Source organism: Hemicordylus capensis, chromosome 14 (assembly GCF_027244095.1).
Source record: "Hemicordylus capensis ecotype Gifberg chromosome 14, rHemCap1.1.pri, whole genome shotgun sequence".
Taxonomy (NCBI): Eukaryota; Metazoa; Chordata; class Lepidosauria; order Squamata; family Cordylidae; genus Hemicordylus; species Hemicordylus capensis.
In genome coordinates, this window is record NC_069670.1 from 11,067,250 (window position 1) to 11,080,939 (window position 13,690).

At 64.6% G+C, this 13,690-nt stretch overlaps 1 protein-coding gene across 3 annotated transcripts; it reads right to left on the minus strand.

The window, feature by feature from the left end:
* Positions 1-15: 15 nt before the first annotated feature.
* On the minus strand, positions 16-11,999 carry MTA2 (metastasis associated 1 family member 2). Of its 3 annotated transcripts, none has more exons than XM_053277681.1 (18): positions 11,791-11,999; positions 8,836-8,903; positions 8,286-8,379; positions 6,005-6,122; positions 5,797-5,860; positions 5,495-5,612; positions 5,267-5,369; positions 5,054-5,153; positions 4,331-4,519; positions 4,107-4,181; positions 3,923-3,981; positions 3,738-3,835; positions 3,478-3,617; positions 2,941-3,169; positions 2,748-2,837; positions 2,158-2,276; positions 1,476-1,621; positions 16-890 (listed from the first exon to the last, which is right to left on the minus strand). In XM_053277681.1, the coding sequence occupies exons 1-18, from the start codon at positions 11,816-11,818 to the stop codon at positions 719-721; spliced, it is 2,010 nt and encodes a 669-aa protein (XP_053133656.1). In that variant the 5' UTR covers positions 11,819-11,999; the 3' UTR covers positions 16-718. The 3 variants fall into 3 exon arrangements, with proteins under 3 accessions (XP_053133656.1, XP_053133655.1, XP_053133657.1); XM_053277680.1 differs by lacking the exon at positions 11,791-11,999 and adding an exon at positions 10,099-10,292; XM_053277682.1 differs by lacking the exons at positions 1,476-1,621; positions 11,791-11,999 and adding an exon at positions 10,099-10,293.
* Positions 12,000-13,690: the final 1,691 nt, after the last annotated feature.

Sequence of the window (13,690 nt, forward strand, 5' to 3'; positions counted from 1 at the left end):
AAGCAGAGGAAGGTGTGAAGAAAACAGCATTTATTTATTTATTGTTGCTATAAGAACCAGTTACAGGTCAACTTTAAAAAACCTGACTTTTTCTCTTCAAACCATGTACAAAAAATGGGCTCGTCAAAGGGTTGCGGTGAGGGGAGAAAGGGCATAGCCCTGTTGACAAGGAACTGGGGCCCCCACAGGATTCCCCCCCCCCACTCCCCCAAATACAGAGTATGCGGAACCAGAGGGCGTCTCTAAAAAGAAAGGAAGGAAGGAAGGAAGGAAGATGCGCACACACCAAAAAAGACACAGACAAAAGGAAAGCGCGGCCGAGCTGGGGTGGGGGGTCAGTCTCTGTGTTCCCCCAGCCCCACGCCACCGCCTACAGGCTCTGCCCGCCCCCCTCACCCCACGCAGCCCTGGGGAGGGGAGGAGGCCAACTTTGTGCGCAAGTCTGAATTGTCAGCAGGGAGGAAGGGGTAAAAAATGTAAAATGTGGAAATTAAAAAATATATATATATAAAAAGGAGAACGAAGGTTGTCCAGGATCCACCATGGTGGGGAGAGACGCCCCCTCCTGCCTGGCCACGGCCACCAATGCTCGGCCCGCGGCCGCCCCGCCCCAGCCCCCCACCGCCAGACGGCTCTCAGACACAGGAGAAGGGTAGGCAGGTGGCCAGGCGAGGGGGCTACGAGGATCCGAGGGGGGCTGCCGGAGAGGCCAAAGCACTCAGTCTTCCAGGATGATGGGCTCGCTGGTGCTGGCCGGGTGGGCTGGGGGCACAGGCACCAGGGGGGCCACCACAGGCCGGAGGGGCAGCATCGACTTCACCTTGAGCGGCAGGTTGGGCCGGCGGGCGGCACGGCGCATCTCCAGGTGGCTCAGGGCCTTGCGCAGCGCCCTGCGGGGGAGGCAGGCAGGCAGGGAGGAAAGGCAGAACGTCAGGCTCCGAAGCCAGACCCCGACGTGCTGGAGGAGGCCCCAGCAACCCTCTGGGCTCTGATCCCTCTCCACCCACCCGCCCCACTGCAGCTCTGCCCCCACTCCCTCCCAGCCACAGGTGTGTGTGTGTGGGGGGGGGGTATTTCTAGAGACAGAGTCGTGCCGGGGAGATGGCGCTCCGGAGCGGCCCTGTCGGCGGATGGTGGCACACCTCAGCACCCGCCTTGCTGCCAGGGCTTGCTGAGGGCGTGTGGGGAAGCCACCTTCTTGGCCGTGGGGCTGCAGGCCGGGCTCTGGGGCCGAGCCACCCACGCCGTCAACCTGCTGCCCCTGGCCTGCCTTGCCTTTCCCCCTGGGGCTGCTTAGAACCCCTCGGGCTCTCCCACCCACCCCAAAGCCCCAGGAAGGGCGGTAGAAGCAGCTCCCGCCTCTCCGTTACCGAGCGGGACGCCGGCCCCAACGCTGCACAGCGGCGGAGGACGGACACCACAGCCCCCACCCCGGCGAGCTCCGCCTGCAGGAGCAGAAACCCCTTCCCCAATACCTGGTGTCCTTGGTGGCCACAAACACGACAGGGTTGGGGGCGTCTGCCGGGTTCAGCTTCTGACGCTTGATGGTGGGCTGAGTGCTCGACCGCATCCCGGAAGCCAGGGGCCGCCCGTTGGCCGAGAAGGGGCCGCCCACTGCCACCTGCACCCGGCCCCACACAGAGCCATCAGCAAGAGGAAGCCCCACCACCGCGGTGTCCACCTCTGGCGGGCTCCCTCTCCCTCCCGGGGGGGCCCTCCTCTTCCTCTGGCGACACATGGGGCGGAGGGAAGGGAGCGGGGGGACCCGGCTAGCCACCCTGCACCTGCTGCAGTGGGGAACCCCCCCACAGAGACGGGAAGACCCCGAAGTGTCCAGAAGCCCAGAAGTGAGCCCTTCCCCACCTCACCTAGTGGAGGCAGCCTCGGAGCGCTCTTGGGCAGAGGGAGCACAGCTGGAAGGGGCGGCCAGTTCCTCTGGAGCCTGCCCTCCTCTGCCCCAGGTCAGCCGTCGCGCCTACAGGACATCTCGGACCAAGACCCACATCTCAGGGTGTGGGCCTCCCCTCCCGCCGCCCTTGCCAAACAGGCTCCCCAAACCCCTGGAAGCTTCACTCCCCACCCCCCACGTTTGGACCCGCTTGCAGTGCAACCCGCCCCCCCCCCGAGTCCCCTCCCTCGGCCCAGAGTCTCACTCACACTCTCGTACGCCCGCTTGCCCACGATGCCAGCCAGGCCCCGGTTCTGGGTCAGCTGGTTCCTGTTGATGGGCGTCTTGGTGCCCCGGGGAGTTTTTGGTTTCAGGGGGGCCTGGGCAGCTGGGGGAAGGAAAACCACCACAGAACATCACTGGGCTGTGCTGGACGGTCCGGGAGAAGGGAGGAAGGAAGGAAGACACACACCCCGCTCCTCCCAGCTAGCTGCCTCCCCCTCTTGGGAGAGAGGCCCAGCTTCCCCCCGTTTGAGGGGGACACTCAAAGAGCAGCAGAGTTTGCTCCTCTCTCTGGCCGCGGCCTCGAGCACAGCCTCCCGCCCACCAGAGAGCGGAGCCGGTGCCGACTGTGGCGTGCCCACCCCGCCCCTCCAGGTCCATGTGGACCAGGACTGCCTGTGAGCCAAGCTCTGCAGGAGACCCGGCTGGCTAGTACTGCCAATATTTGGCCCACTCTGGGCAGAAGAGCGAGCCACGGGGGGGGGGGGGGCACAGGCCGGCAGCACGGCCCCATCTCCAGACACTGGCCTCCAGGCCCCCGCGAGACGCCGACCCTGCACAGGTGGCCCCGCCTCACCCAGCTCCTTGACGATGGTGGCCAGAGGCAGCCGCACCAGAGGGTGGATCTTGAGGGGCGTCTTGGCGGCCTTGGGAAGCCGGATGGAACCTGTCGGGGGGGGGGGGGGAAGCAGGGGGCCAGCGTGAGCCCAGCTGTCCTGGGCACCTGGCCCCAGCCCCAGGAGGCCGGCCGCTCCCCTGCCCCCACGTACACTCGGCCTTGATGGCGTTGGCGTTGATGGGCGCGTAGGGGCGCCGGGCGGCCCGGCGGGGCTGGAGGATGTCCCGGCACATGCGGCGGGCGATGCGGGTCAGCTTGGTGGTCTGCAGCAGGAAGGTCTGCCGGTTCTTGGCCAGCAGCTTGGCCCGGTTGGCGCTGGTCGTGTAGGGCGAGAGGCTCTGGGCTTCCGGGCGGGAGAGGTGGCCCCGAGAGTGCGGCTCCTGCAAGGGGGGCCTGACGGTGAGACGGCAAGGAAGGGGCCGCCAGCTTCATGGGGAGGCAGCTGCTCTCAACTCCAGGCTGGCAGCGTCCGGGGCCACGTCGGAGGAGGCCCTGGGCGGGGCTGAGCGGGCGGCCGCTTGGCTGGGCACCAAGGGACGGGAGCCAGGCGAGCAGGGCTGCCCGGGAGGCCTCCTCTGCCGCTGGGGAGTGGGAGCTCCCTCCCGGGTCCCGTCGGCTGGCGACTGCCCGGCCAGGAGAGCGAGCGAGCAAGCAGGCAAGGCGGCAGCCCTCTGGGCAAGGGTCTCACCGTGACGCTGCGAGCCGCTCCCTCCAGCTGGGTGGGGGTCTTCAGGCCGCCATACTTCTTCCAGTAGATCCAGCAGGAGGCGCAGAGGCGGCACTGCATGTTGGGGGGGCCCCAGGCATACCACTGGGCCGACTGGGTGGCTGGAGGGGGGAGAGGAGAGGAGGGGGCGGGGCGGTCACTGAGTGGGCCAGGCGGGAACAGCCCCCCCCCGCCCCCACACCGGCGTCTCCACTCAGGGCCCCGGCCCCAGGCACACTCACTGTGGCAGCTCTCGCAGGTCAGCCCCTTCTGGAAGCCCGCTCCGTTCATGCCGGGCTTGGAGCCCACAGAGATGATCTGGTTCGGGTTGGGCTTCGTGCTGGGAAGAGGGCACAGGTCAGCCAGCGGTGGGCGGCAGCAGGCCCTCCCTCCTTCCCGGGGGAGGCGGGGCGGGGGGGATACTCACTAGGTGGGGATGTACACTTGCTTCAGCTTGCTGTCGGCCTCTGCTGCTTTCAACCTTTTCTGCAAGCAAGAGGAAGCCGGGCCAGGTCACCGAGCGCCCCAGCCGCAGCCCAGCCGGCTTCTGGCCGACCCTCGCCCCCCCACCCCACCCCCAGGGGCCCCTCCAAGGCTCCTGGCCGGCCTACCTGCTGGATGTAGCGGTCTGTCGTCTTCCACATGTAGTAGAACTGCACAATGCTGGCCAGGGACTTCCAGGGGAGCTGCGGAGGAGGCCAAGGTCAGGAGGGCGCCTGGCTGCGGCCCGCCCCAAGCCCGCGGCCCCCTTCCTGGGAAAGCCCACCCAGCCCCGGGGCTCCCTGCCCAGAAAGGAAAGCGAGAGGAGAGCCGCAGGGGACGCCCAGCCACTCACAAAGTCCTGCCGGATGTCGTTGAAGTCCTTGCCGTACTTCTCCAGGGCCTCCTCGAAGAGCATGGCTTCTGAAGCCGACCACTCCTCCATCTCGTCCCGGCACAGCACAGGCCCCCCCTGGGGCACCAGCGTCGACATGGCCTTGGCCAGGTCGTAGCCGTTCCGCTGGAGCGTGTCCATGGCGTGGAACTGCCAAGAGCAGGAGGGGGGCCGTCAGAAGCGCCCCACCCAGCACGCCCATCCGGCCACCGGGCAGCCAAGCGGGGCCCGGGAGGCTTGCGCAGGGCCCTGCCCGACCACGGCACCCGGAGACGGGAGGGCCAGAACCAAGACGCCGTCCCGGAGCCGGAGCTGGCCTCGCCCCGGTTTCCGAGCGCAGGCGGCAGAGTTTAGGGCGATGCCCGGAGGGAGAACTGGCTCTCATGCAAGTCCACAGAGAAGGCAACTGCCGATCTGGCAAGGTGGCCTACTCAGGCCTGAAGGAGGGCTGGGAGAAGCAGCTGCCAGCCAGGGGGCAGAGGGGGGATGCGTGTGCGGCTGAGGAGCTCTCAGGCCGCTCCTTGGGGACTAGCGAGGCGGGGCCAAGCAGTGCGGCAGGCGTGGGTCCTGGCGGCAACCTCCCGCTCTGCTGGTCACAGGCCCTGGCTCCATGCTCTGGCTTCCCGGAAGAGGCCCGCCCTGCCCCTGCCCCCCAGAGCTGCCGCCCTCCCCTCGGCCCCTCACCAGCGTGATGTCCCGGGAGGCAGCAGCGGCGCTCATGTGCAGGCTGGGCTGCCGGATGGAGCTGCTGCAGTCAAGGGCCCGGGCGAAGGTCCCAACGGCCCTGGTACGGGAGAAAGAAAGAGAGAGGGGAGCAGGAGGGGGTTAGCGACCCGCCAGATGGAGCTGGAGCCAGCCTGGCAAGAGCAGCCACGGCACCCCCCAGCTGGACCTCACCGAGCCACCACGAGGAACTGGTCGATCTGCCGGTCGGTGAGGGGGTTGTCGGGGTCCCACACCTTCATCTCCATCTTCTGCTGGTTCCGGTTGTCCGACTCGCCTGCAGGAAGAGGGGCCCCCGGGGGCTCGTCAATGCTCCCAGACCGCTGCACCCCCTCCAGCCGCGGGGGGGTGGGGGCAGGCCGATGTGGCACAGGGAGCAGGCCCCGCCCCTGCCCTGCTCACCTTCTGCCAGCCGCTCCGGGATCTCCGCCTGGTACTTGCAGCCCACCCGGATCTCACCCTGGTCGGCCAGGAGGGTCTTCTGAACAGGGTCGAAGACCAGCGAGTAGAAAAAGCAGTCCTGGGAGGAAGAGCAGGGCCACAAGGGGTTAACAGGAGGCTCCCGGCAACCTAGCCCTGCCTCGCCTTCCGCTTGCCCTGGCCATTCCGCCCAGCCAGGGCCAAAGCCCCCACCTGCAGGGGAGCAGCCCCCCGCCCCCAGGAGTGCCCGGGAGCCCCCGCCCCCTGCTCCCTTCCCCGCTCACCTCTTTATCCAGGTACTGGCTGAGGATGTCGGTCTCGTTCAGCAGGGTGACGCTGCATTTCCCCCTGCAAGGGCCAAGCGGAGGGGGCCGGGTCACTCACCTGCTGGCCCCCAGCCGACTGCTGCGAGCACAGCTCTCCTTGCCCCGCCCCACAGCCCAGGGGGGAAGAAGCCCCGCGCCCCACCCCGCCCACCGACAGACCCCTCACCGTATGTGGGTAGCGGGCAGAGACTCAAACTGCCGTGAGAGGAAAAGCTCCCGGTGCTTCAGCTGGTGCCGCTGCTGCTCTGACACCGAAGGCTGCTTGGACTCCTCTTCAAATTCTCCTGGGGAGGAGAAGCAGCGCCTTTGGCCGACAGCCAGACCCTCCACCTCCCCAGCCACCACCAGGTCTGAATCCGCCACCGGCTGCTCCCCAGTCTGACCGTCCTGGGAAACGCTTCCGAGCAAGATTAGACTGGGCGAGTGGGTGACAAAGTGGCAAATGCGCTTCCTTGTGGGCAAGTGATGCACATTGGGACGAAGAACCCCAACTTCAAGCATACGCTGATGGGATCTGAGCTGTCGGTGACGGACCAGGAGAGGGATCTGGGGGTGGGGGTGGACAGGTCACTGAAAGTGAAAGTGTACGGCAGCTGTGAAAAAGGCCAATTCCATACTAGGGATCATTCGGAGAAGGACTGAAAATGAAAGTGCTAATATTCTAATGTCCTTATCCAAAACTATGGTGCGGCCACACCTGGAGTCCTGCGTCCAATTCTGGTCACATCTAAGAACATTGTAGAACTGGAAAAGGTGCAGAAGAGGGCAACCAAGATGGTCAGGGGCCTAGAGCACGGCTACAACACCTGGGGCTATTTAGTTTAGAAAAAAGACGACTGCGGGGAGACATGATAGAAGTCTATAAAATCATGCACAGTGTGGAGAAAGTAGATAGAAATTCTTCTCCCTCTCCCATCACACTAGAACCAGGGGTCATCCTTTGAAATTGATTGCCGGGAAATCAAAGACCAACCAACGGAAGTACTTTTTCACACAACGCATAATCCACTTGTGGAATTCTCTGCCACAAGATGTGGTGACAGCCAACAAGCTGGATGGCTTGAAGAGGGGTTTCAATAACTTCATGGAGAAGAGATCTATCAATGGCTACTAGTTGGCTACTAGTCGGAGGGCTATAAGCCACCTTCAGCCTCAAAGGCAGGATGCCTCTGAATACCAGCTGCAGGGGAGTAACAGGAGGAGATGAGAGGGCATGCTCTCACCCTCTGCCTGTGGGCTTCGAGCGGCACCTGGTGGGCCACTGTGTGAAAGAGGAGGCTGGACTAGAGGGGCCTCCTTGGGCCTCATCCAGCAGGGCTGTGCTTATGTTCTTAAGACTGAGTCTCCAACTTTGTAAGGACTGGCTTGCTGCATCAGACTGGAGGCTCCATCTGGAGACCCCCAAGCAGGGAGATAATGGCCCTCTCCTGTTTCTCCCCAGCACCTGGTATTTACAGGTACACTGCCTCTCAACACAGAGGCTCCACCTTACGCCCATAGCCAACTGCTACCGAAGTCGAGGATTACGAGAAAGCAAGTTCTCGGTCTAGCTCTGGCAACTACTTTTTAAAAGCTCTGGATCCTTCGAGTTCCCAACTCTTTCAGGCACCACAGCCCCCAATGGTTAAGGACGCCACCCACCACTGGCAACAGACGGCTGCTTGGTTTGGCTTGTGCTCGGCGCCCCCACCTGGCAGCCCGACTCCTTAGGAGGGGGAGGGACTTCTGCCCCCGCCACCTCCCCGCCCCCCCCCCCGTTTCCGCTCCGGCTCAAGCCACAGAGCTGGCGTGCTGCCTGCCGCACACACGCCCTGCATGCGCTCGCTCTCTCACCCTCCCGGAGGCAGCGGAGCAGCTGCCCCCAAGAGGCACTTTGTTCTCCCAGGCCCCTGCTGCCGCCTCCCGAACTTGGCAGCGTCACAGGGAGGAGGGGCCAAGAGGGCGCCACCCCTCCCCACTCTGTAGAGCCTGGCGGGGGGGGGCGGGGGGGGAGAGAAGCTGCCTTGGGCCAACACCCCCCCCCCGCTCTGATTGGACAGAGTCAAGGTCACAGCCCCTGCTCAAGACGCCAGGAAGCCCCAAGCAGAGCCCCACAGGCCCTTCCTGCCCCCCCTCCCAGCTGCTGCGAGTCCTTTCCTGTTAACCCTTTCAGGGCCGAGAGACACGGAAGAGGCCAGGCCTTGCTTGCTTGCTCTGAGAGCGTCTCCTCTTCCAGTCACCCGCCCCCAGCCCCTTCTGCCTTGGAGGCAGGCATGTGCTTAAGAGAGAGACCACGTGTGCAGCAGCAGGAAAGTCACCCCACGAGGCACTCGGCCTCCACCCAGCAGAGAGCAGCCACCCCGGGCCTCCAGAGGCGGCTGCTGCTGCTGCTCTCCCCGGCCAGTGCCCCCCGCTTTCCGTGCCCCTCCCCAGCCACCAGGCCCCCACTCCTCCGCCCTGCTACTCACGGGCATTGCTGTCTGCCAGGCTGTTGAGGCTGCTGGAGATATCCCGCCGCCGGAAGAGACACACCACCTTGGCCTCCACGTTGCCATTGGCTGTCTGGGGGAAGGAGAGCAGGCCCAGGGCTGGCTACAGGGGCGGCCACCACAGCCTGCCACGACCCGCCAGGCCCAGCCTCAAGCGGGCGGCGGTGCCTGCCTTCGACCGAGTCAGGGCCTTGGTCCAGCTGGCCCAGTCTTGCCTGCACTGACTGGCAGCGGCTCTTCCGAGTTCCAGGCTCGGGGGTCTTCCCCAGCCCCACGTGGAGATGCTGCCTCCAGGGATCAGAGCTGGGGCCCCCTCCCCTGAGGCAGGCAGCCTGGGCTCTCCAGCTGCGGCTGGATTCCCACCATCAGCTCCCACCCCCAAAACCACAGTGCTCTCAGGCAGTCTCCCCTCCAAATGCAAACCAAGGCAGGCCCTGCTTAGCAGAGGGACCCTTCCCTCCTCCGTCCAGCAGCCCCACCCCCTGCTGGCATTCGTCCCGCCCGCTGCCGCCACCAGGGCTGCCCTTACCTTGTTGAGCTCCTCGATACGGCGGACGAGGTAGGGGTTACTGGAGGAATTCTCGAAGTAGACGTAATCTGGAAAGGGGACCAAGCAGAAGGCTGTGAGGGAAGAGACGTCACGGGCTGTGGCTACTACCGCCCCAGCAGCAGCCCGCTATCCAGTGGCCCCGCATCAGGGCCACACGGCTTGGGCCCTCCTGCAGACACCGGACTACAACTCCCAGCATCCCCGGCCACTGTCGCTGGGGACCATGGGAGCTGTAGTTCAGGGGCAGCTGGAGGGCTTGGGGGCAGAAGAGTCCGGCGCGGATTCTCCGGGGCTCCCCAACAAAAGCCCACAGCCCAGCTGAGCGGCACGCCAGGGCCCCCCAGCTCAGAGGGCACGCGGTGTGCTCCTGCTCATCAAGGCCCCCGCAGGCCCTCGGGGCCGCCCGCCCCCTGCCTGGGCCCTGTTCTAGGCCTTCTCTGTTCCGCCCCTCCCTGGGGTGGCGTCTCGGAAGCGAAGCCCCAGCAGCCAGGAGGGAGACCTCCGAGGGCTCAGGGCTGCGCAGGCCACCTGGGGCCACACCGCAGGGCCCCACGGCTGGAGAATTGCCAGGGGCCCTTCCTTGCCCCGCTCTGCACACGCTGGGGGGCCCGGGGGCTTCTCTGCCGAGTTTGGCGCCTCGCCGCAAGGTGCCCGGCGCACACACCCCGGGGCCCAAGGCCAGGGAGGAGGCTCCAGGAGGCCCTGGCGGTCTGGGTCCCAGGGCCCCGCAGCCAGGCCTCCAAGCAGGACAGAGCTCAGGCCCACCAGCACTGCACCCCACAAGCTCCCGGGAGGCCAGCCGGGCAGGCAGGCGAGCCAGCAGGCCTCTTGCCACCATGCTTGACAAGGCCTGGCGAAGAAGCCACCCTGGCCTGGCCTGGCCTGGCAGCAGCAGCAGCAGGAGGAGGAAGGTCAGGGACACAGACAGGGCTGGAGTGGGGGAGAGTTCCAGGAGGGAGGGGCAGGACGCCCCCCCCAGCCCCAGCCCTGTGGCTGGAGATAAAGCAGGGAGGGGGGGAGAACGTGGGGAGGGTCCAACAGCTTGCAAGCAGGCGAGTGGGAGAGGAGAAGAACCAAGGAGGTGGGACAAGAGGGGTGGGGGGGGGTCCTCCAATGCTGGCTCTGGCATCTGGGCCCACCAGCCTGGCCAGATACCCCAGGACTCAGCAGGGCGCCCAGCATCTCCCACTCAAGAGACAGGCAGCAGTGGCGGCTGCTGCTGGGCATGGAGGTTTCACTGACCCCACAGGCAGCAGGCCCGAGCAAGGGGCTCCTCAGCCTCCTCCTGGCCCCAAGGCCACTGGCGGCCCCACATCCAGCAGGGTCCTTCCGCTGAGCTCATGGGTCGCTGAGCTGCCCCCTTGCCCCAGAAGCAACCACATCCTCCTCACCCCAGCCGGCTCTTCCCTCCGCACTCCCCCCACAATCTCTGGGGCCTCAGTCCTCCCCCCGCCCTCGCACCCCTCACCTGCTCACGCCAACCCTTGTGCCCAGTCAGGGACTCGGCCTCCCCAGCTCCTCCTTCGCCTCCTTCCCCCACAATTCCGTTTGCCCCAAATTCCAAGCTCAGTCCCACCAGATTCAGGGGGGCAGCCTCCCACCCCTCCCCAAAATAATGCCCCCAAGCCCTTTCTACCCTCCAGACCCCATTCCTCCGCCCCCCCACTCCAAACTGAGGGAGCCTTTGCATTCCGTCACATTCCCCCACCAACTCCAGCCCCCCAACTCCAGCCCCCCAACTCCTCCAGTCCTTTAAACATGTAGAGGAGACCCCCCCCAGCCTGTTCACCCCCACACCCAACCCAGGCCCAACTGCCAATACAAAGCTAGTCCGCCCCCCCCCCAGTTCAGCCCCCCAGGTCACTCCCCAGAACTAGCCTCCGTGGCCCCCTCCCCACGACTCCTCCTGAATACACCCGCCCCACATATCCCCCCCAACAGGCTCCTTCCAGTGGGTTCCTTTAGGCCCTCACACAGACTCAAGGAGTTCGGCTCCCTCCTGCTTCTTAAGACCCTGCTGACCCACAATCCCACCTAAGTGGCGGAGCCCTCCATGCCCTCACCCATGCCCCAAACACCCTTTCTGCCCCCTATCTCCACCCCAGCACTGGAAATTGAGACTCTCCATCTGTTTAGATGCCAGGACTCCAGCTGTCCCTTAAAACTCCTCCATTCCCTCCTCCCAACTACTTTGCCCAGTGAACCCCCTGCCCCATTGAACCCACCCCAGATCACGGCTCTCCTGAGTCTCCCCCGAGTCTCTCCACCACCCCCCCAAGCAGCATCCCAGGCAGGCTTCCCCTGAAGGAAGGAAGGACGGAAAAAAGGAGGGGGGGCCCTGGATCCAGCAGGGCTCCCTCCCAGGAAAGGGTGTGAGGGGGGCAGCCCCAGCCCCCCCCAGAGAGAGAGACCTCCTCCTGCTCCTGAGCCCCCCCCAGATCAGCCCTTGTTTCCCTGGTGCCTTGAGACTCACCCCCCCAGCATCTGCCCCACTTCCTGAAGCCAACCCTGCTGCTCCTTCACACCCCCAGCCCCCCACTCACTCACAGAGACCAGGGCCCCCTTCCTGCCCCCCCATCTAAAGCCAGACCCCCACCCCCTCCAGGTCCCAGACCCACTCCCTGGATCCAGCCCCTCGGCCCTCCTCCAGCCCCCCAACACCCCGCCCCCCCAGACCCGGCCTCCTCCTCCTCCCATCCCGCCAGCCCCCCCCCCCACCTGACCAGCCAGCCTGGACCCCGCGCCCTCCTGGCCCAGATCTTGGCCCCACTTCCTGGGGGCAGCCCTGCCGTGGTCCGCCCCCCAGGCTCCCCCCCCGCCTACTGACCCCCTGCGTGCCTCCCCCGCCCGCCAGGCCGCCCCTCCCCCACCCGGTGCCTCGCCCCTCCCCCACCCTCCACCCCCCGGGAAAGGAGCGAGCGGCCCCTCCCTTACCGCCCACCCGGTACATGTTGGCCGCCATGCCGCCGCCGCGGGGTGGGGGGCTGCCTGGCGCCCTGCTCCTCCCGGCCCGGCCCCCTCAGCAACTCCGGGCCCAGCAGCCGCAGCAGCAGCCGCCCTCCATCGCCTCCCGCCGCCGCCGCCGTCTCCCCGCACGCAGCCAGCGCCGGCCCAGCCTCGACGCGCTCGGCAATCTCCGGAAGGCCGCTTCGGCTCTCTTCGGAAACGCTCGGGCTTTCCCAGCCCGGCCCGCGGGAGGGGGCCGTCCCCTCGCTCCGCCTGCGAATGCGGCCTCGCACTTTTCCGGAAGGTCTCGGGATTCCCCGCTGCGGCTTCGGCGCCCCCGAGCCTGTGGGCGGCCTAACCCGGAGACGCACGAAGGCGCTCGGGGGGCTCCGTCAGGGAGCTCTTCGCCGATAGGGAGCCAAGACGCGGAGGGCGGGGGAAGAAAGGAAAGCCTCGGCCGCTCTTCCGCGGCAAGAGTTCAGGCCGCTCCTTCGGCTCTTTCCGCCAGTCTTCGGAAAGCCGGAGCCAGGCTCTCCCGCTCGGCTCCCTTCGGCCCGCGTCGGCTCTTTCCGCAGCCAGAGTTTAACTCCTCCTTCCCCAAGCTCTCAGCCCATTTAGTGTGCTGTGTGGGGAGCTAACGATGCAAGCTTGGCGGCAGTTAGCTTACACAGAGCTCCTCAGGCACAGCTGCAAAGCAACTACAGGCCAAGAACGACTGTGCAACCCAGAAGCTTTTACTTTCTTCATCATTAGCACATTAAAGTCCTTTAAAAATAATAATTGACTTTTTTAAAAAAATCACCACACCCACGCCTCAAAAGCTGGGCCACAGGCATACTTTGCCTGCCCTCTCTCTTAGGGTCACCACTTCAGGGACACCGTGAAACTGTTAAGGCACTAGGTCCCCCCAAGTTTTTTAATATTAGGAATCAGGGGCGGGGGGGGGGGCTTAAGCCCTCCAGATTTCCTGGGGCAGGCAACCCCACACACCCCACACCAGGTAGCATCAGCAAGCTCTCCTGCTCAAGTTCAGCCTTGAACAACACAGTCAGTCTTGTGTTATCTTGGTAGCAACTCAGCAAGTTTTTAGGAGGCATAGCTGCCCCTCCGGGCGCTTTCCCTCTTTTGATTCTCTGATGAGATGAAGTGTGTGTTATAACTAGGAGAAAAGCTAGGGTTGCTCTGCCCAGAGTGACCCCAGCCCCTCAGGGGAACATCTTCCAGTGCTCACATGGAGTCTCCCATTCAAATGCAAACCAGGATGGACCCTGCTTAGCAAAAGGGACAATTCATGCTTGCCGCCACAAGTCCTCTCCTCCCATGTGCCCCACCCTGGGAAACTGAGACATCTCCCCACCCCTGATCTTAAATTCAGAGTCATCTTTGATTCAGGTAAATACGGTATATGCTCAAAATTTACCACTGAGAAACATCTAAAAAAAATAACTCACTTTCCAGAGGAGAGCTGGTCTGGTGGTAGCCAGCCTGACTTGTCCCCTTAGCTAAGCAGGGTCCACCCTGGTTTGCATTTGAATGGGAGACTAGAAGTGTGAGCACTGGAAGAGATTCCCCTCAGGGGATGGAGCCGCTCTTGGCGGCATCTCCAGATCGGGCTGAGAGAGATTCCTGCCTGCAATCTGGGAGAAGCCGATGCCAGTCTGGGAAGACAATACTGAGCAAGATGGACCAAGGGTCTGACTCAGTATATGGCAGCTTCCTAGATTTCTTCACCACCCACTTCCAGGCACCAACAAAGTCCAAAATTGACCTCAAAATGGAAAGGAGATTCAGTGGGGTTATGTTTTATTAGGCACACATCCCACACTTTCCTCCAGGAGCTCAGAACACTGCGCATGGCTCTTCCCCGTCTCCTTAGCTTCACAGCAAC

What these genes read in the sequence shown, in the direction of transcription:
- MTA2 (XM_053277680.1), bottom strand. Translation starts at nt 10,198, where the DNA reads ATGAGCTCAGCGGAAGGACCCTGCTGGATGTGGGGCCGCCAGTGGCCT. An exon ending in CTGCCCGCTACCCACATACG is followed by an intron (nt 5,861 to 6,004) that starts GTGAGGGGTCTG and finishes TGGCCCTTGCAG; the next exon opens with GGGGAAATGCAGCGTCACCC. An exon ending in CAGTTCCTCGTGGTGGCTCG is followed by an intron (nt 5,154 to 5,266) that starts GTGAGGTCCAGC and finishes CTCCCGTACCAG; the next exon opens with GGCCGTTGGGACCTTCGCCC.